Source organism: Cebidichthys violaceus, unplaced genomic scaffold (assembly GCF_023349555.1).
Source record: "Cebidichthys violaceus isolate CVI_PGR_0920_01 unplaced genomic scaffold, fCebVio1.0.p SCAF_21, whole genome shotgun sequence".
NCBI lineage: Eukaryota > Metazoa > Chordata > Actinopteri > Perciformes > Stichaeidae > Cebidichthys > Cebidichthys violaceus.
The window spans coordinates 10561648-10586340 of NW_027176384.1; the positions used below are offsets into that span (position 1 = coordinate 10561648).

Sequence of the window (24693 nt, forward strand, 5' to 3'; positions counted from 1 at the left end):
GCGGCAGGTGATGGTCCCAGTGAAGGGATTGATTCATAGCGTTGGGTTGCATCTGTTTGTGTCATGCTTTAATTTCAGTGTACCCCAAAGTACTCATTAAAGTGCCTTCTTTTATTCACTTTGTGATCTACTGCGACAATGAGAAGTTTTGCCGACTACAAACCAAACATCATTTATAGCTAAAGTGATGATTAAAGGGCATGTTTGCAATGTTTCAATTTGAAACCTTCATCAGGAGCAGATAAAGGCGGCTAGAAAACAACGACTTCTTTATTTGACGACACCTGTTGTTACTGTCGGTTTCCGTTGACGTCGTAAATTTGTGGAGGAAAACACGGCGACCAATCACAGTTCTCTGTTGCCACCACAGCTCTAATGTAGTTACTTTAGCCCATCAGCTCCAGTGTGCATAGAATCCACTGCTGGACCGTAACGTCCTCACACACAGTCTAGATCCAGCTTAATGCTGAATAAGATCCAGTTTATGTCTTTCATCTGTCTTTCTTTACTTCTCTGTGTCCTTCAGTCTGCTGACTAAACAGGAACCTGGCAGATAAAAAAAAACAACACAAAAAATACTTATTTTTAGTGAGCTTCCCACGCTCCTGAAATGGCCCAAATCCAGAACCACACCTGTGGGGATTCAAAAATCCGATCTCCTGGAGGCTGACAAAAAGATGAACGCAGTATTTACCCTTAATGAGTTTCCCAAATTTTCTGTAATCAAGGCAGTGTAAACAGTTTTATACCTTCCTAAAAATATCCGAGCTCATTGTTTGTTGCACTTCACAGGGCTCGCTGTGTTTTGAGAATGGCTGATTTGCGCCACAGGATCATGACCTACATACAAAGGACTGGAAATCGAGAGGCATTGTGGTTGCCTCCTTTTAGAAATTGTCACCCGAGAGAAGTCCCCGGCAGAAGATGCTGCTAAATATAGTTCTGCAACATCAAAGGTCCCCTTTGAAATGTGTGTGTGTGTGTGTGTGTGTGTGCTGCTCAGTCAATGTCTCCGCCTGCGAGCGAGGCTAATCTGACGGGTACACAAGCCCCCATGCAGACAGACACAATCAAGAAACTCTTCACTGGAGGTGCGACACACACACACACACACACACACACACACACACATACATTTTACACAGCAGTTTTTTTTTTCCTGGTTTTTTTTTCAGCAAATGACAGCATTCCCTGCTGCTCATTTGCTCTTATAAGCTCTTACAAATTACTCAGTCAGCAGGTCCCAGTTTCATGTTTTGGCTTTTAAGGTCGTCGACAGTACATTTCTGAAGAAGTGCACACAGGCTGCCACTTTATTCCATACGACGGTCGTGTTTGACAACTTGATTGCTTGAGAAAGAAAATCCATTTTCTGTAAACAAAACCAGAGGTTGAACTGCGACGAGCTGATTTTAACGCCTTTTGTGGCTTAAGATTCTGCATTTAAGGACCAATTAATCAGCGTATTAACAAGGCGACTTTGGAAAGGCTTGGCGAGCGGCTTAATGGCCTCATTTGCATTCATTTTCCAATCACTGCATTGTTTGATGCTGTCTGGAAGAAGTTAAAACCCATATCTTTGAACTAGAGTCTTGATTAAAGATGTTTTTGCTTCCTCTTCTTATGAAAAGGCAGTTCAGACGTCTTCAATCGCTGTAGTCCAATAAAGTCCATTCAAATTTCCTCAGACATCGGACCACCTTAATATTTGAGATGGACCTTCTTCTTCTGTTTGATGCTGGGAAGGTCAGTACTTGTGACAATGGCAGCGCTCTTCAAAGGTTGCCACATCGGAGAGAAGAGAGAAGTGTTCCAAAGTGTGTCGCCGGTGTCCCTGTTTTAATAATGATCACAAGTCATCCGTCACTGTGGCAGTAGTGGGGCCGTTTCCCCTCAGACAACACGTCTTAGTTTATTACAACAACACTCCGGTGCACTCTTAAAGCGGCACCATCATGGCGGGGTGTATAGAGAACTCAGAAAGCCGTAAAACACAGTTACAATGCCATAAATCAGTAAAAAAAAAAAAAGAAAAGAAACCACAAGTTGAATTTCTTTGATAATCTATCTTACAAAAAAAAATGGACTCTATTGATGCAACATTTTTCTAAGTGCCCACAGTTGTTGCCAGTATATGGAGAAAAGAATGGCGCTCCTGTCCTCACTGCTCTGTGTAAACAGCCTGTAGCTCAGTTGAGGTTTCATCAGTTTTTGTCACACGACAGCCAAGTCCTTCATGGCTTTCTAGTTACACTAAGAGGCGCATAATCCAATGTTTCCTACAGGATGTGGTTACTGCGAACAAAAATATGTTTGACAAACATTTTAAATAAGACAAAGTCACTTTTCAAAAAGCTGAGATTTGGTTATTTTCCCTGAGCCTTTTTTTTCCCACTTTTTGTCACACATGAGTCCTTCAAGGACGGTTTAGAGAATAAAGAATCAGATCATGATTTCTTTTTTTTCTTTTTTTTTTACAGTTGTGGCCTACAGTTAAAACAAAGAAGCGGGGGGGGGGGCTCTCCCTGGCCCCGTGTCCGCACAGCTCAGGCGTTGTTCCAGCGTTGTGTAGAGATGCAGCAGCAATGTCAGTCAGCCTTTTAAAGTCAAATCAGCCCACCCCACCAACCCGGGGTGATCAGTGGCACAGTTGTTCCCCTGCTCACTTTAAAACACACAGATGGATACTTAATATGCTGTGGTGAGGACCTATCAAGTGTGTTTTACGGGCTCCTCTTTTAGTGTGAACAACCCTTGCTCAGATGTGGAAAAACCCATTCTGCACCTCGGGGGCAGAGTGCCTGCGTGTTATCACAGCCGGGATCGGCTTTAACAAGTCTAATTAGCATCTGGTGACGAGGGAAGTATTTAGGAAGCCGTTTGTACCTCGGTTTACCGTCATAAATACTTTGACACTCTTTGTTTGTTTTAGTAACTGGAGGAGCGACGAGGAGCGTGACAGGGAAGTTTGACTTTAAAACTCTGTCATTTGCGGGGTCAAAAATATTTTCAGCGCTTCCCGCGTTGCCGTCAGCTGACGGGGAACCGCAGTTTCTGTCGGGGAGTCCTCGACGCGCTGTCAGCTCCATGCAAATTGACTTGATTTCTCCTCTTGGTGTCCAAATTGCATCACTTAGCTCCTGAGACGGTATGCTGCCACCCCCTCCACTGAAATCACACCGCTCAAACATTCAGTCTCAGCTGCGTATGAAAGAAAAAGGAATAAAGAGCACTTAATGACTAGAGCTGGGTCAGGGTCAGCGTGTTTCAGCTCTGGTGTGTTCTGATCTCTCCTTAAAACACTCGACAATGAGTCACTCTTACTTAAAGTCTCCCTCTCATTCAGAGCTCTAACTCCTCTCGCTTATCTCCTGCAGGCACGACCAGGCAGCCCAAGGAGGGAGAGGTCCCGGGGGTGGATTATAATTTCGTGACCATTGACCGGTTTATGGAGTTGGAGAAAAGTGGAGCCCTGCTAGAGAGCGGAACGTATGAAGGTAAGGGTTTAGTCCAGTCACGCTTGTGATTTGCGGCCATTGCTCTTTTGTGATACTCTCTAATTTCTTTTGATGGGACTCGTGCCGCTACGTGGCACCGCAGGCTATTTTTGTTCCCTCTCTCTCTCTCTCTCTCTCTCTCTCTCTCTGTGTGTGTGAGTGTGAGTGACAGCGGTTTAAACGAATGCTGAGACCGGCTCATCACTCCACGTCCGCACGCTGCAAGTGTGCTTCCACCCATCCATCTTTTGGCTTTGTGGAGACAAAAGTGTCATCAGTCATGTAGGACACTAAAAGGAGTCTTCTGCAATATCTGAATGAAGAGTAGCCAGCACACACACACACACGCACACACACACACACGCACGGATGGATGGATGCAGTACCTTCATGCTGGCTCTCTCTTGGCTCGGTCCTGAGCTGCAGAGGCTAATCAAAACAAACAGACACTATCAATCCCCTCTCTCCTGTGGTCAGACAGGCCCGAGGCTTGGATTTTTAAACCACTCGAATAAATGCAGCCCTCGGTCTGCCTTTAGCCGCTTCTAAAGCTCAGGAGACCCCCGCCATCATAACACACGGCAGCTAACTCTCTCCTCTCCCAACTGACTCCACTGCAGGAAGGACGGGGGGGGGGGGGGGGGGTAGAAAATGGCAGATGGCCAATTTAACGGTCGGTTTCCAGAAGCAGTGTTAGATCCTTTCAGCGATGGGAGCCGCCTTCCTCGGGGAGATGGAGATGAGAGTCTCTTCTGCGTGGTCACTCGGCCGCCGTGGAGCGTTTTACATTATTTTAGTCATTTAAAGGCCAATTAGATGTGGAAGGAAAGCAGAAGGGGTGAAATTTAAAAGGAAAGGCGGCATTGAGGATCACTTTTGCCGTCAGAGCAGAAGAAAGGTTGGAGCTGGTTATTAGAAAGAACTGGAAGCTCTCGGGTTCACTTCCTGCTGCGCGTGTCCTTTAGAAAGAGTGAACTCCTGACTTCTCATTGTTATTCCTCTGTCGGAGGAATTACGGTAGTACTTTGTGAATATTTCTCAATGTTTCTCAAACGTAGGAACACAGCAAGAAGCATGGGGGAGAACCCAGCAATATTACAATACTGGTTATGGCTCATACGTTTCCATTATTTCAACCTTCTGTCTGATAAATCTCTAAATTGAGTTCTGTCACTCGAGTTTATTCTGTTTGAGGACATTTTCTTAGCAGTCACATGTTCTAGTAGACCTGTTCTCCAGGTCCATGGAGGTCATCAACATTATTTGTTTTGAATTATAAAACTGCTGGATCATTAATAAGTGCACATATACAGATGGAGAACATTTGAGTCAATAAAACAAGCCTGTTGTGTCCAACACCAGCGCCCACGCTAGCTCTGTATCTATAGGAGCTCTGATATGATGAGGACACGCAGCAACAAGTTGAAATCGGTCATTTTAAGTGTCTGGATTTATTAGGACTACGCCAGTCTTGTTACGGTTCAATTTATGAAAGCTTTTAATATCAATTACTTTAAATGTATAAAGGCTGTCAAGTTGAGTCCAAATGCAATTTGAATACAATTACCCTCTGTTTCAAAGAATCAAAGTGTTACTAACATGATTCAAACTGAAATCTGGTTTTGTTTATCACATTCAAACAGGTCTGGTGTATTTCGGCTGAAAACAGGAAGTGTTCCGTGTTTAATCATGATTTGGCATTTCTTTGTCGTCGTACCCCGAAATCATTTTAGGGATTTTGTAAATTGAGACTTTAATTAATTTTTTTCTCCGTTTTTCTCAGCATGTGAGCGAGAGTCTAGACGGGAAATCAGTGCGGCTGTCAGATGTGACAGCGATTCCACCACTTACCGAAACTTCAAAGCGAGAGGTTCCTGTGATGCTGCTGCTTTGGCTGATTTAAGTTCACGCGAGGAACACTTGGACTTGCTCTCATTTCTCCTCAGAGGCAAATCTTCCGGCTCGTTAAGGCTCCAGGATTTGCGTCTGTGGTTCGGGGGTTCTAATCCCGACAGTCGCCGTAATCTTTTCACAGCTCCTCTCCTCCATTTTTCACTGCAGTCTTCATGTTCAACACGAACTTGATGTTTCCAATTTATGTTTTTTTTTTTTTTTTTTTTAATCTATCTGGCTTTTCTTGTTCCCAGAAGTGTCTGCGTGTGTCTCTAATACTCAGTGAGCACGCATCGTCTCCTCATGTTCGATACGTCCGCTCTTCAGTGGAGCTGCAGAGATAGTTACAGTTGGTTTAGGTCTACTGCTGCAGTCCCCTCAGCTGATTCTCCTTCTTTCATGCTCGCGGATATTACAAAAATAGCCTCAGAGACGAGTAGCGTCTGATCTTCGAAAAGAAAAGAGCATCGTTCAGACTTTGGACAACATGATTTGACATCTCACTCTAGCATCTGTGGCTCAAGCACAAAAACCCTGCTGCTGTTGTGTGAAAACCTCCCAAATGTCACTTTCTTCCGAAAGTAAAAATAGCAGTGGAGGATTTGGCTTGGCTACAATATCTTTTTGGAGTTATTCCACTCCAAATGTTTCACAAGCATGAGAGTCGTGTGCCTTCTTCAAGCCACAGGGAAACACAGGAACCTTTTCCTTTTGAAGGGTCAGTCGCTCGTAAAAATAAAACACGACTTCCTTATTTCCTTATTTACCCCCATGCAGATACAGTCAGTTTGATTTGATAGGGCTCTGATATATCCGCTGCTATTTCTGCTGCCAAAGCAATAGAAAAGATGTGAATGGAACTTTTGTTTGTGTTCATTGAAAAAAAAAATGACATTTGAGAAGCTTAACATTTAAATGTCTTTCCAGAAACAGTTACAGAACTCTTCATAATCCACGGACGTAGCTGGCAGCATTTCTCCACCTTTTAGAAGAAAACAGTCCAAAGTCAGAAAATCTCCACAGTGACCCTTAAAGTATAAAAGAGAAGTTATGTGGTTCTAACAATGACTGATGGAGACTGAGGGCTGCTGTCGGGAGACAAACGGAGGATAGTAAAATGTAAAGTCAACGTAAAAAGGCCGGAATGGGCTGTTGAGTCCGAGCCGAGTGGAAAACAGTTCCCAGAGGTGGGTCATTGCCTCTGACCAGAGACCGAAACACAGAGATTCAACCATATGTCGGAGCGGGGGGGGGGGGGGGGGGTCTCATAAGTGATTGGTGTGCAGAGGAAAAGATGTAGGGACAGATCTATGCATGTTAGAGAGTCTTTGTTTGCGAAACATGCGTTGCTTTGTGCAGATTGCATCGTTAATATTGTAAGACGTGATCTTGAGCCCCCAGCTTGTGTGTTCATGGGTCAGCTGGCTTCAACGTGGAGTTTGACGCGCTGTCAAGAGCCCCTCGTCCTCCCTGTAGCTGGTGCAGAGGTGTCACGAGCCTCCTCTGCTGTTCTTACTCCTCTCCCCACTGTCTTTGATCTTCAGGCCTCTTTGCTGCTTCTCGTTCTCTTTGCATTTACATCACGTGCTTTTGGATTTATCTTTATTGCTATGTGGTTTCCTTTATTACAGATATACAGTGTATGTAAATGCAGAGTTTAGTCTAATGTCGTGTGTGTCCTCGTTCCCTCTTGATAAAAACATATTGTCTTGTTGCACTTTAGAGTAAAGGGAACAAGATGAGAGGAGTCTGCAGCCATGCTAGCAGCTTTATGAGGCTGTACTGAGACACAAAGGTGCTAAAAATGCTAAACACGCTGACAATGACCATGCTAACATGCTGATGTTTAGCAGTTAAAATGTGCAACAATCTAGATTCATAAAAAGCACTAAAGAGGAAAAATATCTGTTTTGGACTTTGTGGTGAACCGTCCCTTTAAGACAGACAGATGTTTGGCTAAAAACGAAACATGAAAGCAATAAGCGTATAAAATGCCTCTAGATGTCCCACAACTCTTCCTCCGCTCTGTTCCAGATAACTTCTACGGCACCCCGAAGCCTCCGGCCGAGCCCAGCGCTCTGCTGCTAAATGTAACGGACCAGCTGCTGCCGGGCGCCAGACCCACCTCCGAGGGCAAGAGGAAGCGTAACAAGTCGGTCAGCAACATGGAGAAAGCCGGCATCGAGCCCCCCGAGGAGGAGGAGGAGGAGAGACCCGTCATCAACGGCAACGGCGTCGCCGTCACCCCAGGTCAGCCCCCCCCCAAAACACGACCTCCTCGGCCGCAGAGGCCGAGGCCTCTCCAAGGCGGACGCCTCGCCGTGACAGCCCCGGGCCCCGGGGGTCACGCTCCGGGTCGGGCCGATCCGCAGCAGTTCTTGTTTTAAGTCTGGGCAACAGCCTCCGGGGAGTGGTTGCCTGGCAACAGAGATAGTAACAGATTGCTTTTACATGGTTTTTCTTGGGGAAAAAAAAAAAAAACACGATTTCATGGCAGATTATCACTTTTAATTGGCTGCACAAATATCTTTATGTGCAGTGTAACGGCATGATGTGTAAACTGTGAATTATAATTCACTCTCGCATTCGGCGATTACCTCCGCACACCAGCCATGTTATGATTAAAGCATTAGTTTCTCCCTAGAATTCAGTATCATTTATTAGGTGTCATTATCGAGCACTGTCTCAGATAGCCAGAGGGCGTGCACGCTTACTCTATTGCTCTGCAATTCAACAGGAAGCCTGCGGCCTCTTTAATAAACAACAGGGGACATTTTTATTAAGTGTTTTCTCTCACTTGTGATTCAGCCGCGTCCAGAGCGCTCTCTGTAAATCCTGAAAAATAGGCGGGAGTGACATTTAACAAAGCACGCAGCGAGGCCAAACATCTTGAGGTATAAATAATAGAGAGGGACCTTTCTTTGTGCTTCCTTAAACATCAGCATTCTGAACAAGGCGCTGGCTGAATAAGAAACTTCAGTATCAACTTTCCTTTATTTGTTTTTGCATTGTTTGGATATCAAAGTAGGCACACACACACACACACTCACACTCGCATGCACACGCTTACACACAAACATCCCATGATCACATGAAAAGACCATCATAAAAGAGGCTTTTATGAGTTTGATTTTTCTGATTCCAAATCCAGAGCCATGCTTTGGTCCTGTGACTTTCTAAGCTGGTTCCGTAGCCTCAGGACAAGCAAGTCTCTCACAGCAGTGTCAGCAGAGCCGAGTCAAAGCGTTTGGCAAAAGGATGAGATTTTGGTTTTCATACCGCAGGGAGCTCAAACAAGGTAGGACACTTAATTATAGAGAGAAATACATGCATGCAGATGCTAACGTACCCTGTACAATATGGTAATAAAACATGATTTATATGGTATCTTTCTAAATGTTTACAAAGTAGTTACTATAATAATAATAATAAGAAGAAGAAGAAGAAGAAGTGAAGTAATTTAAATGCAGGAAATGAGATGAAAACAAGACATTTAATATTAAAGCATAAAATTGTAAGCTTACTTTCGATGAATATGTAACAATAATACGGCTTTATGTACGATGTATGACACTTTTACTAATGTTCACTGAGCGCTTTACAGAATAAAAGAAAGGAAAGACGGACTGAATAATTAAATGCACAAAATTATTTTGAAAACAAGATTAACCCTCGTTGACTTTTATATGTAACAGTAATACAACTTTATATACAGTATATGACACCTTTCGTCATGTTTATTAAGTAATAATTCAGATGCAGGGAATTAGATCAAAACAAGATTTACTATAAATGTAAAATTGAAAGATACATGAAAAAAAAGGTAATTTATATTCCAATAAGAGAATCGAAAAAATAAGTAATTTAAAGGTGAAACAGGAAATTACAGAAAAGCCAATTAATATAATTGGATTTCTAGTTTTTGCTCAGCTAATCTCTTCGGGTAAGTTATTCCTAGTGGTCCTGAAGGTAAAGACCGTAAACTAGATATAAAGATGGACGACACGTCTCCGCTTCCTTCAACTGCCAATCATCACGTCGCGCCTAATTAACACCGCATCAAATAACTAATTGAAACCAAACTTATCAGAAAAAAGAACACTTGAACATCCATCAGCGTGATGACAACTACTCAAATGAACAGAAACCGTCTTAACTTTTTTGATTTGGCTCATGTCCCAGCCGCTAACACGGAGGGACTGTATGACCCGTAGAGACAACCCGTCCTACTAGATATCAGCATGTCAGAGGATTATTTTAGCACCCTACGTCTTGATGACTAAAATGATGATGGCTGTTAACGAGCTAATGTCAGCTATGTGTCAGTATAGCTGTAGCTGGCTCATTCCAATACAACACAAGCTGTATACTTCCAGCCACCAGGGGGCGATAAAGATGATTTAGCGTCACTTTTGGGGGAGCTTTCACGTCGTCTTATCTATATGTTCCATTTATGGAAGAGTAACAAGCTCAGTTACTCTTCAGACTTGATTTAGCACTACTGGGGTCCTTATCTAAGGATCTCAGCTTGCCCAGTTCTTATCTGCAGTTACTCCAAATGATGCAGATGACACCCACCGTACTCCTTTGCGCCGAGAGAAAACGCTGGAAACATTTTTGAACTGATTCCTATCGGCGGCGGTGGAGATGCTCGATAACTCTATGCTGTGCAGTGAGGCGTGTTGGATCTTAAAGTGGGCTGCTGCGCTCAGCTCAGGGGGGAGTTTTCTCTCTGTAGATGGACAGAGTGTGGGCTGACCAGGAGAGCTGAAGGGGAATCAATAGAGCACAGCAGGCTCTGTGATCTAAGCAGATAGCTCGCTCGCTCTTTTCCCTCCCATAGATTATCTCTCAATCCCTTCCTCTCATTCGTCCCTTCTCCACTTCCCTCCTGCAGCGCTCGTCTGGGAAGCGCACACACACACACACACACACACACACACACCCACACTTGGCATGTCTTTCTCTTTCTTCCATACACACCATTTCTCTCTCAGTGTGTGAATGCACTGCCACATCTCAAACTAGGGCATCACAGCCAGCTTCTCTCTCCATCTCTTATTGTCTCTTCTGCTTTATTCGTCTTTCTGTCTTGTTAACCTCCATCGTTCCCTCTCCTGCCTTCACCTCGCTCCGCTCTCTCCCCCGAGTCACCGCCTCCCGCTCACCTTTCTCTAATCATTCCTTCCTTTTTACTGTCTCCATCCTAACCCCCCCCCCGACTCTAAATCAGCCTCTCTTCTCCCTGCCTCCCACGTCTCTCCGTGTCCCCGCCTCACCCTCCCTTGTCTCTCACCCTCGTCACCCCCCTCTCCTCCCCGGAGCGATAAAAACCGGTGTCTGACGCACTCCCGCTCTCTTGTCACCTCAGAGTCGAGCGAACATGAGGACAAGAGCACAGACGCTTCGGGGGACATCGCCCCGCAGAGCATCCCAGCAGAGGCCCCACCTGAGGCGCCCAAAGAAGACGGGCAGTCCCCGAAAATGACGCTACCCAAACCAGAGGAGAACGACGAGCTCGGGCCGCTGCCGGACAACTGGGAGATGGCATACACAGAGAAAGGAGAGGTGTACTTCATAGAGTAAGTGTCATGGGTACATCAACTGTCATAATGTATCACTGATAATACCTGGATATTCTAGTCTACGGTGTTCATAAAACTCATTGCAATAAGACATAAATAACTCACCAGATGGAAGGCAATCTTCCTTTGCGACTTTTAAAGCAGCAGCCATTGATTTTTATGACCACCTGGAAGCAGCAGAACAAGCTGTAAACACAACAGTGACATATTGCCATCTTATAAAGTTGATAAGGCGAACGTGTTAGCGAACTGTTGCCTATTTATGGATACAGCAGACACGGAGCCTACATTAGCATTCAATTCATTCCTTTGCTGCAAATGGAAGTGATGCGCCGAGAGTGAACCGAAACAATGTGTAGGCCTGACAACCAAAACAGTGAGCTCAAAGATGCTGTTAAATATTGATATGTGCCGCTTTAAAGTAGTGAAACAAAAAAAAAGACTTTGGGTGGGGAACAGTAACACCAAAAAAAAAGTAAAAAGAAAGTAGAAAAGAGAAGAAAAAAAAAAAGCCATGTGATTGTTCAGCCTTCAGAGATCGCAACACGAGTTAGTATTTTCATTCTCCAGTAACAAAATGAAGTTGAACCAGAGTTACTGCATTAGGGCTCGGTAACATCTAAATTTACTCCTGTATATTCCCTTGTGTACACACACAAGTACACACACACACACACACACACACACACACACAGAGGCCATAATTAATGCTCGGTGGTTTAATGAGATTTAGAGGTCCTTAGAAATACCTTGCTGCACAGAACTCTGTTAGCTCTTAAGTTTAATTCATTCAGTTGTTAGCTTTTTTACAGCCGCAGTAAAACCGTGGAGGTGAGTCTTTGTTACTTAAGCGTAATGGAGTAGCTGTGTGTTTGTGTGGTGGTGGTGGTGGTGGTGGTGGTGAGGGAATTATCTGTTCATGGACGTGGACATGTGTACTTGTGTACTTGTGTAGCATCGATTAATGTAGCCATAACAGGAAATCCTGCCATTAGAAATAGTTTTCTTTATTGCATCAATAGATCATTCCGGTCATTAGGCTAAATTTCTCCGTAGCGTTGATTGAATCCCGGCGCACTTGGACGCATCATAAACCGCTAGAAGCTGCGCAGCAACACCAGCCTAAGAAATGAGACAGCTGTGGATTTTCATCCAGCCAGGCACGTGTCTACTTGCCACAGAGGCAGACTTTTAATTCCCCCCCACCGCTGCAGACGACTCACCATATGTCTCCTCCCCTGAACAGACAAATCTCATGCTCCCACACCCATCAAGCACATTACACAACTAATGCAGTTAGCCCACTGAATTTGTAGCTTCCAGTTTTTTTTTTTTGTTTGTTTTTTTTGTCTGGGCGCATGTGATGCCGTGCCAAAGTGATAGCAGCCGCCAAGAGGATGCTTGCCTTTGATTGGCCTCCATACGAGATCAATTTGTTTACCTGCAGCCCATGAAGTGAGGCGGCTGAGGAGAGGAACGGAGGGAGATGGAGGTGGAAGGAAAAGAAAGTCATAGTGATTAAAAATAGTAAAGATCGGGCGGAAAAAGAAGGTGAGTGGGAGGACTAGATAGATGCAGTAGACGTAGATATTTATACTATAAATAGTAATGTATGGCAATGGAAGAGAGGAAGGAAGAGCAAGGAAACGAGTGAAGTGCTTTGGAGCAGAATCAAAAGCAGAGCTAAACAGACTTTACCTTACCTTGAACTGCACTTTATTTGGCTCTGTGTTTGGCGCGGGCCTTAATCTCCCACTTTTATCTGTGTTTAGGGATGGCAATGTCCGTCTGTTGGTCCACTATTTTGGTCCAGGTTTGAATTCCCAACGTTTTCTTTCAGCGCCACCATTAGGTCAACGTTCTGGAGGCAGAACGCCGCGGTGCCACCACCAGGTTGACGTCTTTTGTTTTTGAGTGAAACGTCTCAACAAATATTGGATGGATTACTGTGAATTTTGGTTCATGTTCCCCTCAGGATAAACTGGAATAACTTTGATGACGCCTTAACTTTTCATGCAGCCCCATCGTCAGCTCGACATTTACAACTCATGGGTCTATAAACACATTAATTAAAGACATTAAAGACATTCCCATCAGCCTCAATTCTACTTTGTCTAGTCCTAATTAGCAAATGATAGCATGCTAACGCAGTAAACTAAGACAGTGAGCAGGTAAACATTATACCTGCTTAACATCTGTATACTAGCGTTGTCATTGTGAGCATGTTAGCATGCTAATGTTAGCCTTCAGCAAAAACTCACAGCTGTGCCGAAAATGAACCCTCACATAGCTGCTGTATGTCTGTATATGCTTAGTGTTGTCTTTTATTTATTGGGGGGGGGATTTTTAAACATTCATGAAGCTGCACTACTAAATATTTACATATTAGCAATGACAATTTATGTCACTCATTAACAAACCCACAAACAACTTGTTTAGCCTCTTAACAGTCAAATATTGACCTCAGTAAAGATGGAGACCAAAACAGAGTTCAAATGAGAGTTAATACTGTACTCACATTTGTCATGTGGACAGACACATGACTCAGTATGAATGCTAATGATGATCAATGTTGTGTAAAACACCTTCACCAAGACAACTTTATAAAGTGGTAATATATGAGATGTTGTGTTCTCAGCTAGTTTTCAGCTCTTCTTTGGCAAAAGAAAAAACATATTTAACGGAGGTCTAACATCTGTATAGATTCATATTTTTGAGCTTTGTTGTTGTTTTCTTACATTGTTATTCCTGTCATCAGTGCATTCCCATGATCTGTCTGCAAAACAAATTCTCTTGCTAGATAAGTTGAAGTAGATCTTGAAAGTGTCTCAAAGAACAAAGATACCAGGACGCTTCTTTACGGGGTCGTCTTCCTTCATCCTCTCACCTCAGTTTCTATACCGCTGCCCTCCCTACTGTCCCCATGAAGGGAGGCCATTGTGGCTCCAGAGCTTCAGTTGAACTGTGGAGGTGCATCGGGTTTCCCTGGCACATTATAACTGATCTAGATCCAGCTCTCTGCCTGGGGCTTTGGATGAATCTGCCAAGCTCACAGCTGTTCCCCTCCATTACTCCCTCAGTCCCTCCTCTATCTTTTCCTTCACCTTCTCCTCCCCCCCCTCCTCTGCCCGCTAATGAGAGACAGTAAGCAAATTAAAAGTATTGATTGCCATTTTGTTAACTTAAAGCTTTTTTTTCCCTCCCGTCGCTGTCGTCACCTTTTTAGAAGTAGACACACAAGGGAGTCTCATCTTTCCTCTCTGAAATGATTCTCCGGCCGAATTAAGAATCCACCGACCTCCTTCTCTCTTTCTGCCAAGTCTCTTCTCTCTCACCATCTATCACACTCCCTCTCACTCTCTCTCTCTCTCTCTCTCTCTCTCTCTCTCTCTCTCTGTCGTCTCTTCACAGCCACAACACCAAGACAACATCGTGGCTGGACCCGAGGCTAGCCAAGAAGGCAAAGCCGCCCGAGGAATGCAAAGAGGATGGTGAGTGCTGCGTCTTTATCTTCTATTTTTCCTTTTCCTTGTGATTTTCTTGCTCCTCGTGTTCATACATTTTAATTGCACAAGTTCCCCACAGCATAAATGTATCAAGATTTAAACCTTTGCCTGTTGATCTGATGACATGCATGATTGCGTACGAGACTTCAGTTCATTTGAGGGACATTTGCTGATTCTTGTGAGCCGGCGTAGGATTTTTATGCAGTGGAAATGTTGGTGTGTGTGTGTGTGTGTGTGGGTGTGTGTGTGTGTGTGTGTGTGTGTGTGTGTGTGTGTGTGTGTGGGTGTGTGTGGGTGTATCAACACCCGTCGCTGGGGATAGGAAGCCCCGTTATATGTGTGTTTAAAGCCCGGGTCCAGAGAGACTGGAGGTTACAAAGACTTCTTTATTCTCAGGGAGATGTGGAGTGTCCTTCACCCGCCCACGCACACGACAAACACACACCAGAAAGAAAGGAGAAGGATGAATGTCAATGCAGCGGGTTTCTAGACGAGCGTACATAAATACGAGTGTGTCATCTATCTCTTTCGCCCTCACTCCCACTCTCCACTTCCCCATTCGTCTTTTCTTTATGTGTGCGACCGAGAGGAGATATATCGCCTGAGTTATAGGCGGGGAGGTAGTGGAGCTGAGTAGGGCTGGATTTTGGAGATGGACAGAGACAACAAATAAGAAATGACAGTCAGGGGTTTTTTTTGCGTTTTTTTGTGAGTCTGGGTGAGTGTTTTGGTGTATGTCCATGGTGGGAGGGTGGGGGAGTTTGTGTGCATATTCCTGGTAAAGGTGTAACCACACGGATAGAGTTTCTCTCGAAATACATTTGGCGCTGACACACGCACACAAGCAGACAGAGGGACGGACAAGCTCTCCTGAAAACTCTTTTCAAACGACTGCCTTGTGTGCCAGGTGTGTGGGACCTTACAGTGCTGAGTGGGGCTGCAGCTAATTGTTGTTATTATCATCAATTAATCTTTGTGCTACTTTTTGAGTTTAATGTTCAGTTCCCAGACCCAAAGGTGATGCCACCAAACTGCTTATTTAGTCACTGATTAACAGCCCAAAAACCCCAAATGATTCGATTTCCACTGAAATAAAACAAAGTCAGTCCACCACTTTGGTCCATACTGAAATATCCAAACAACTAGTGGATGGTTTGCCATGAAGTTTGGTACAGACAGTTAAGTTCCCAACAAGATGAATTGTAATAACTTTGGTGATCCCTTAACTATTCGTTTAGCACCATCATCAAGTTAAGGTGTGTCCAGTATTTTGGTTTTATGTCCAAATACCTGCAAAGCCAATTACATTCCCATCGAACTCAGTTGTAGTTTGTAGTTTAGTGCTAATCAGCAAATGTTAGCATGCTAACACGCTAAACTAATGTGGTGAATATGGTGAATGCTAAACAACAGCATGTTAGCATTGGGTGCAAATTATCACGCTGACGTTAGCATTTAGCTCAAAGAACCACCTTGATTAAGTACAGTCTCACAGAAGATACTATCTGGGGGTTAGTTAGGGTTAGTTAGTTAGTTAGTTAGTTAGTTAGTTAGTTAGTTAGTTAGTTGTTTTTGCAACCAGAGAAGTCGCCTCTTGCTGGCCATTAGAGAGAATGCAAGTTTCCGCATTAGCTTCACTTTTCAGACCCGGAGGGTTGCCGCCTGGGCAAAGCAAATGTTAAGAGGTATTTGCAGACGCCGTTTGACTGCAGCAAGATCGAGTGAGAGAAGGAGGAACGGCACCTGGTCTGAAAACATTTGCACTGTGTGAGATGGCATTAAACATGGACACTGCTTCCTGTTGACACATTGGCTGTTTTATCTTTGCAGTAGAATTACTTCCCTGATCATTTTATTCAAAAGTGCTGCCGCTGAATCTCCCCGTTCCCTCTCCATCTTAAGACATTAAAGGGAGACAGATCTCCAACATGATGAAATGACAGAGAAACAAAGACACAGATGCCTGTGAGGAATTACTCAAAATTTGATTTTGCCTTTTATCTCCAGCACTTCCAATCCTATTTATCCACCGAGGACACTCCACCAGAGGAGATGTGCTGATATTTGTGAGGACTGTTATTGATCTGGTTGGGCAACTAATCCAGTTAGTCCTAGAATGCTGTGCTTAATGGTGGCTGCTGGTCTGTAAGTGAGTAGACACACAATCACGATTGTTGGGCCAATAGATATTCATCATTTTTTGGACCAAGTCTGTCACACTCTGAGTGAGTTGGTGCTGACTGTCTGGAAATAAAGTCATTCCGTGGTGTTTTTTAGCCTGTCTGTTGGTCATCCTTTGTGGTCCAGACTGAATATCTCACGGCCAGAGACTAGACCGGGTTACAAGATGAATTGTAATAACTTTGGTGATCCCTTACCTTGTGATTTAGTCCCATCAGGTTCATTTTAATTCATCCAATACTTTGGTTTCTGTCCAAATCCCTGCAAAGCTAATGACATAACCGTCAACCCCAGTTGTAGAGCTAATTAGAGCATGCTAGCACGCCAAATTAAGATGCAAAACATTACACCTGCTAAAATCGGCATGTTAGCATTGTTATTGTGAGCGTGCTAACATGGCGAGGTTAGCATTTAGCTCAGACTACAGCTTCACAGAGCTGCTAGCGTGGCTGCAGATTCTGTTGAGGGATGTTTGTTTCTGATTTTAAAGATTTCTTGTTCACACATAAGTTCAGGGTTTTTGTTTTGTGACATAATCATTCAGTTTTTTTTTCACCTCTGCGTTCACCCAGATGTTCCACCGTTTGCGTCTCCTCGACTGTCAGCAGTAAAAGTGTGTTTCCAGTGTAAGGGGGTTTGTGTGAGCAGCCACATGAGAGGTGTGTTGTTCCCTCCAAAAACTTCCAGAGCCCCCGTGGCACCAGCCAGCCCTCGAGAGCTGAGCTCAGTTAGGGAGAGAAAAGCTGCCTCTGTAAATTTGCTATTGATTGGTGGAAAAGGTAGACGTGTGAGTCCGTGTTTGGACCCGAGCCATGCTCTGATAAGCGCTAACAGGATTGCAGGGTGGAGTCGGTGAGCCGTGACGGGACAACAGGCTCAGAGGAGGAGGAAGAGGAGGAGAGCGAGAGAATTAAGTGGGACTTTGAGTGTGGAGTTGAACACACATTGGTGCACAGTAAAGACCAGGTGTGGAGGAAGTATTTTGATCCTTTACTTAGATTTAGCAACACCACAACATACTCCAATAAAAAGAAAAACATGTTTTGTGCCGTCAAAAATGTAAGTATTATCATGAAAATGTACTTTTAAAGATTATACAAACTCAATCAATAGAGTATTCAAAATATTGGGAATAATCCCTTATTGCACAACACTGTGTGCGCATAAGTTCGGTTGGTCAAAATTCAAGCAGGAAGTGGATCTGTAAACTGTGATGGATGATTACAACGGACATCTCAGCAATTAACTTGAGGTATACAGTAGATGGAATCCCTTTAAAGTCCCTATTATGCAGAATTACTGTTATATTTTTTAAATATAATATCATTTGGTTATTATTACATTAAGTCGCATTGTACTGTTGTCTTCGGAGGTGGAGCTTATTTTACCCTCTTCACATATTTTTAGCTGCTTAACAAGTGATAGCTGTAGCAAAGAACGTGGAGTAAAAAGCACGCTAATTTACAAAGAAGTCTAATATGGAAATACTCAAGTAAAGTACCTCAAAACTGTACTTGGTGAGTAAACGCTTCCACCGCTGGTGAAGACAACTTGTTCTCTCTCATGTTGAATGTCAGCTGCAACACATACAAACACATTCAGTCAAAATAAAATGTGTGTTCAGCTCAGCGCGCTCATTCCTGCGCGTTCAAAGGAGCGGCGGCTCCACTGAAGACGGAGCAGTTGACATCACAGACGCCTTGTTGTTACATAACTCACACTATATATTTTCCTCTGCCTCCATCTTTCCCACCTTCTCTCCCTACCTCCATATCCATCTTTGTCCCCCTCCCACTTGTCCTCCTGTCTCCTCTTCTTGTTATGGTCGACGGGTAGAACTAGGACAGGCAAACAGAACCTCGCTGTTTGCTTTTATTCTTAAATAAAGTTGCTTGTTTTTTTTTCCTCCCCCCCTGTCCTGCCAAATATTTGTTGGCTGAGAAAAACAGATAACCGAGCGTGCCCGTTTGTTGCTTCGCTGTATTCTTTACTTTTTCAGCCTGTTTTTCACCTCAGGTATGCCAAAAGCAGGTAGCGAGAATCCCCCTGATAAGTGAATTAAAAATCAGACAAAACTCTAAGATGTTTTTTCGTCACTATTTCAGCATGTTTCATCAGACGACATCCGGAAAACAGCGCTAAGCACACACAGCACCGGGTGTACAGTATATGAATAAACGTAGTCACATCGAGGGATTATAACTTTGATGATGCTCAGGTTTGAAGGATTTTAATCTTATTACAGCGTCCTTTGTCTCCTGCCTGCCTGTGTCCCAGCAGACTTCACTCGTATGAAGACAGACAGCACCAAACCTGGACGTGTAATTACAGTCTGGTCGTGTGAGGAGCTTCACAGACAAAAGTTATTCTGGTCTCTCTCAGGCTGGCGTTGGGCTCACACTCCCATCTTGTCCTCGCTCCAGGGGACAAAAAGCAGGGCCTGTGTTTTTACTCCATTTTCTTTTTCTCGGTTAAAAAAAGCCGCCCTCTGTGTGTGTGTGTGTGTGTGTGTGTGTTCGTGTTCCACCCATACTTCATCATGTATGTCCATGTGGACGCTACACGGCTCCACTTTTGGAAATGTCACCTCTCCTGTTCGCTCAGTTGTACTTTTAGCCAGCTCAGTGGAACCTTTTGTGATTTTTTTTTTTTTATTGTCAGGGGATGCAGGACGTTTTTTTTAAGGGGACACTCTTTCCACGGTGCGTGCGGATGTGTGTGTGTGCAGTCCTACAGGTGAGTGATTATAGACGGAGAGACGCAGCGCCCTCCTTCACCTTGAGACTCCTGCAGCAGTTGTGAGCGGAGTAGCGGGGAGGGCCAGGCGAAGCTGTCTGCTCAGTGATTGATGGGTGTATTTTGAGAACATCCCCAGCAGAGCATGCCTGAGGCCTGGAGATTGGAGGGAGGATTCAAAAAGACTGTGGCAGTTGTGTGTGTGTGTGTGTGTGTGTGTGTGTGTGTGTGGGTGTGTGTGTGTGTGGGATGCGTGCATGCTGAATTAGCTGTCAGTGTGTGTGTGTGTGTGTGTGTGTGTGTGTGTGTGTGTGTGTGTGTGTGTGTGTGTGTGTGTGTGTGTGGATCAGCTACAATAGATTTTTTTTTAACTGCATCCAAGCCAACTGATATACTAAGTTGCGCTTGGTAATAAATCAACATGATATTAAGATCTTGATATAAGATTCAGTGTTGTGTGGGAGATGTATGACTTTCCAGGTCTTTCTGGCTCCAGTTAAAGGATAATGTTGACCATCTTCTTTCATATTGTATACAAATATGAATTGATCCGAACGTGTATTACTTATGTTGATGTAGCGTACCCTGCAGATGTGCGTTGTCGTGCAAAAACGATTGAAAGCGCATGCACTGGGTGACGTGTTCCTTCATGACCAGTAACGCTGGCACATCCCTTTACTTTGATCCCACATACACCGTCCTGCTGCCAAAAATACTCCACATACCGGAGCACCAAACACGTATTAATCCACAGCTTAAAAATAGTCCGTGACAAATACGCTGTTTACTCTTGTTTGAGTAATGTTTGCTACAAACTACAGAGCCCAGCTGTTTTGGGGAAGTTGCTGAGACTTTTTTTTTTTAAATAAAACTCTATCTTATATATTTGTGAACTGTATTTAGGATTTACAACTTCAGTAGGGATTAATGTGCTCGGTGCTGAGTCCCACCTATGGGATGGGGAAGTCGGAAAGTGTTGAGACGACGGACTGATGCATTGTTGGGTTTGCTTGTTTTTCATGTCTTTTAAGTGATGTTCTTTTTTTAGTTTGAGTGTTTAAGCCCCGTAAAAAGGAACAGTGAATCATCACAACTTCACATTACACATCATTTTGAAAGCATAAATAGTGATTCCTAGTGGTGGTCCTGTGGATGCAATGGAGGCACAGGAGAACCAGGACCAGGACTGTGAAATGAGGGACTTTCTAACAAAGGGAATCTGGGGCTCAGAAACACTACCGGTTTTGTCCACAGGGGCCGCCAAAATCAATCCAAGTTGAAAGTTCCTCTTAGTAGCTTTAATAATACTGCACAACAATGCTAAATCCCATCTGGTTATTTCATTTACAACCTGTAAATGTATCACAAGTTATATCAAAAGATGCTCTTTATAATTTCCCACAGCACACATTCAAACATGTCCAACCAACATTTCAAAACCCGAAAAATGTTCATTTGGCTATTGTATAATAAAAAAGTCAAATCACGTTGAACAAAGCAGAAACCTTGATTATAATTTGTCAAATTTCCTGACTTAAAGATGTACTTGATTGTCAAACTTGTTGCAGATTAGTTTTCTGTCAATTTACTAATCAAGTGATTCTTTCAACGGTTAAACAATTACTGTACACTGTGAAAAGATTTCATCCATATTTCCCACCTGTCTGCCTAATTTGATGCAATTTTGTATGTTAGAATTTGATTATGCTCAAATTATCTTACCGATCAGTATGTTGGAAGACAATTTGACTCCAGCAATTTAAAGCAAGGCAGAATCACGTAATTGCTTTTAACACCACCATCCGATATTTATCTTTTTTTAAATTATTTGTCTGTTTTGACTCTAATTGAGTTAGAAATGTGTTGAATCTAATTCATCTTAATACATAATTTAATGTAATCGACAGCATCCAGGAAGCCGTCATAAAAGAAGCTACTTTACATAATTTAAGACCGAACAAAAGGGTCTCACAAAGAAAGCTCTTTCTCCGCTCCACCCCTTACTCCACGGGGACAGTGAGAGGGTTCATAGAGCAAAAGTGCAGATGGAAAGTGGAAGAGCAGAAAGTATGTGTGTTTTTGTGTGCAGCTGTAAGTTGTTGTCTTTTTTTTTTTTTTTTCACGTAGAGCTCGCCAAGTACAGCAGAACTTTGGAGGCAAAAGAGGAGAGAATAAGTGCCAGGTCACAGTTCAGTACGTCTCCTTCTGTCCCTGGAATGTCCTGATAAGCTAGCAGCTTGTGAATTCAGCTTCTTCTTTCTTTTCTCATTTTCATTCTGGAGCTCCACTATTGTCTGCTCGCTCTGAGACGGGGACCAGTGGGACCGCGCGGTAGAGGGAACGTGAGGACATGCATTTCTCCGCAGCGCAGGTGCTTTTTAACCGGAAAAAAACAAGCTGTGGGGAAAAAAACAACCCACTGTAGCTCATTGAAATGGAGCGTAACACGCCACGAGGAGAACACTGTTGCCAGCAAGTGACGCAATTAACTGATTTGTTGTCAGCGCCGTGGCTGTTGCATTGACTTTTCCTGTCACGGTGGAGATGTATTGGTTTGATAATGATCTTCTAAAAGACTTGAACCATGAGCCTTTTCCCCCGGTGGAAAAAAAAAAAAAAAAAAATAGCACGCGTGGTTAATGTCAGTTGGCTTCTGATGTGGAAATATGAGGGTATATCTCAGTGCATCAATCTGTGTCAAACCCTGTCCCAGTCTGTGTAGTTTTATCACTAGACAGATATATGATTATCTGACATCTATTAGCTTGTGCACTTGTCCTCAGAGAGCCTTGGAATGCTGATTATGTCGTGACAGTAGTAAGATATGCGAGTCCTGAGCATGCATGCAGTAGCTTCATTGCGCAGGCCTAATAGATACATATTTAAGGTATGTGGCTATACAATGTCTGTGTTATGTTTTATTGTCCCATGAGAACTGTATGTCTTTGTTTTCAAGTCTCAGCAATGTCCCCGGTGCAATTTAGGAATGTCTTATGCGACAGTGTTTCAATTGCGTCCAAAGACGACCCGTTTAGAAATTCTGAGACGCCTCATATTTTTGATCCTACAGTCGACGATGCCGATCATGACCGAGATCTTAGTGCGACAATGTCGGAGCGCTGTTACTGCGGCGTAAAGATACCGTAAAGGAGCAGTGAGTGGGATTTAGTGACATCTATTGGCGAGGTGGCAGATTGCAGCCAGCACGTCGGAGAACTACGGTGGCCTTCAGGTGACATAAAAAGGCTCATCATGCGTGTGTACTGGTCCAGCCTCTGTCCCTTAAACAACCTTTTATTCCCCCCCCCCCCCCCCCCCCCTAGTGGAACAGAACAAGCTCGTGCTTAACCAACAACAATCCATTTGTTGACTGAGGAAGTAAATCACAGGTTATACTGACTGAGGAAATATTTACTTCTGAGTTTGAGTCACAATCAGTAATTTTAGCACGGCCTGCCTGTGGTTCCCGAGGAGACAAATAACAGTGATGAGAATAATAGGATAGAAGCTTCACAGAGAGCGTCATCAAGCACTCATGTCGTGTTTGCTTTTTATACAGATGGGGTTGTTCGAGCCTCAGAAGGTTAGCTGAGGTTTCCACCAGTAGAATTTTCTGCTGATCTTCAAGGTGGACCTGCAACCCTGGATAATCTTAAAATAAATGGCTTCATTTTTCTGCAAACACCGTTATATATCACGTTGAACATGGTGGGAATTGAATTCACAGGTGGTCTGGGTGTATTAATGTTCTATTGGGCAAGCGGGCAGCAGGTTCTGTCTCTGCTGCAGAAACAAATAATGCCTGCATGTAATACTTCATTTCACTCATGGGGTCTGCTGGCAACAAACCCATACTAAAAATATCAAATATGACTATTAATAATAATAATAATGATAAGCTGGAGATACAGCAGAAATACACATCCAGTTACATGAAGTTTTGCGCGGCACTTTTTGGGGGCTAGAAAACGTCACGCCCCTTCAGTCTGCTCCCTTCCAACACAGTGGCCGGTCCAGGCATTTATCCCTATCACATCCATAAGTGTTGTATGTTCATAACCAAGCAGTTAATAACCAACTGTTTGATCTGCAGGCTGAGATGTTGTTGGAGACGACGGTCTGATGCTGCTTTACTGTATGACTGAACTCCCTTTCAAGCTAACAGTAGCTGTCCATCGGTAGCTGTTCATCGGTAGCTGTTCATCGCTAGCTGTCCATCGGTAGCTGTCCATCGGTAGCTGTCCATCGGTAGCTGTCCATCGGTAGCTGTTCATCGGTAGCTGTTCATCGGTAGCTGTGGTAGCTGTTCATCAGTAGCTGTTCATCAGTAGCTGTTCATCGGTAGCTGTCCATCGGTAGCTGTTCATCGGTAGCTGTTCATCGGTAGCTGTCCATCGGTAGCTGTTCATCGGTAGCTGTGGTAGCTGTTCATCAGTAGCTGTTCATCGGTAGCTGTTCATCGGTAGCTGTCCATCGGTAGCTGTTCATCGGTAGCTGTCCATCGGTAGCTGTCCATCGGTAGCTGTTCATCGGTAGCTGTCCATCGGTAGCTGCTCATCGGTAGCTGCCCATCGGTAGCTGTTCATCGGTAGCTGTCCATCGGTAGCTGTTCATCGGTAGCTGTCCATCGGTAGCTGTTCATCGGTAGCTGTTCATCGGTAGCTGTTCATCGGTAGCTGTTCATCGGTAGCTGTTCATCGGTAGCTGTTCATCAGTAGCTGTCTATCGGTAGCTGTTCATCAGTAGCTGTCCATCGGTAGCTGTTCATCGGTAGCTGTTCATCAGTAGCTGTCCATTGGTAGCTGTTCATCGGTAGCTGTTCATCGGTAGCTGTTCATCAGTAGCTGTTCATCAGTAGCTGTCTATCGGTAGCTGTTCATCAGTAGCTGTCACCAGCTTCATTCCGCTTCATTCAGCACACGTTGAGTATTCACGTATCGTATGTGCCTCAACGCTCCGAGTGAAAGACTCGCTTAACAACAGCTTTTTGACATTTTCCTGATTCTCTCCTGTGACGGTGAGATTGTTTCCCTCACAAGGGAGCGCAGCCTCAGCGATGACGCGTTCTTAGTCTTTCAGGATCAGAAAAAACAACGTTGACGTCATATTTTTTTTTCTTTTACATATTTTGATTTTGTCGATTTCATCACCTTTATGAAGTTTGTTTGAGCCAAGCGGCACACTGTGTGAACCTGCAGTTCACAGTTACCTTGCTGTCTATCCTCAAGTTGCCCGTTAGACCACCTCCTACCAGAATTCAATGGCACAAAGAGTTCAACACATGGAAATTAAAGG

At 43.9% G+C, this 24693-nt stretch overlaps 1 protein-coding gene across 13 annotated transcripts in view; it reads left to right on the forward strand.

The window, feature by feature from the left end:
• The window catches only part of magi2a (membrane associated guanylate kinase, WW and PDZ domain containing 2a), a 188755-nt gene that overhangs the window by 114252 nt on the left and 49810 nt on the right, over positions 1-24693 (forward strand). For all 13 annotated transcript variants that reach the window (XR_011103532.1, XM_068717292.1, XM_068717295.1 and 10 more), the window contains 4 exons: positions 3378-3497; positions 7425-7640; positions 10762-10972; positions 14387-14466. Coding sequence is in view for 12 of the 13 variants with exons in the window: in XM_068717292.1 (XP_068573393.1) it covers positions 3378-3497; positions 7425-7640; positions 10762-10972; positions 14387-14466 (627 nt within the window). In the remaining variant the exon portion in view is untranslated. The remainder of the gene's footprint in view (positions 1-3377; positions 3498-7424; positions 7641-10761; positions 10973-14386; positions 14467-24693) is intronic.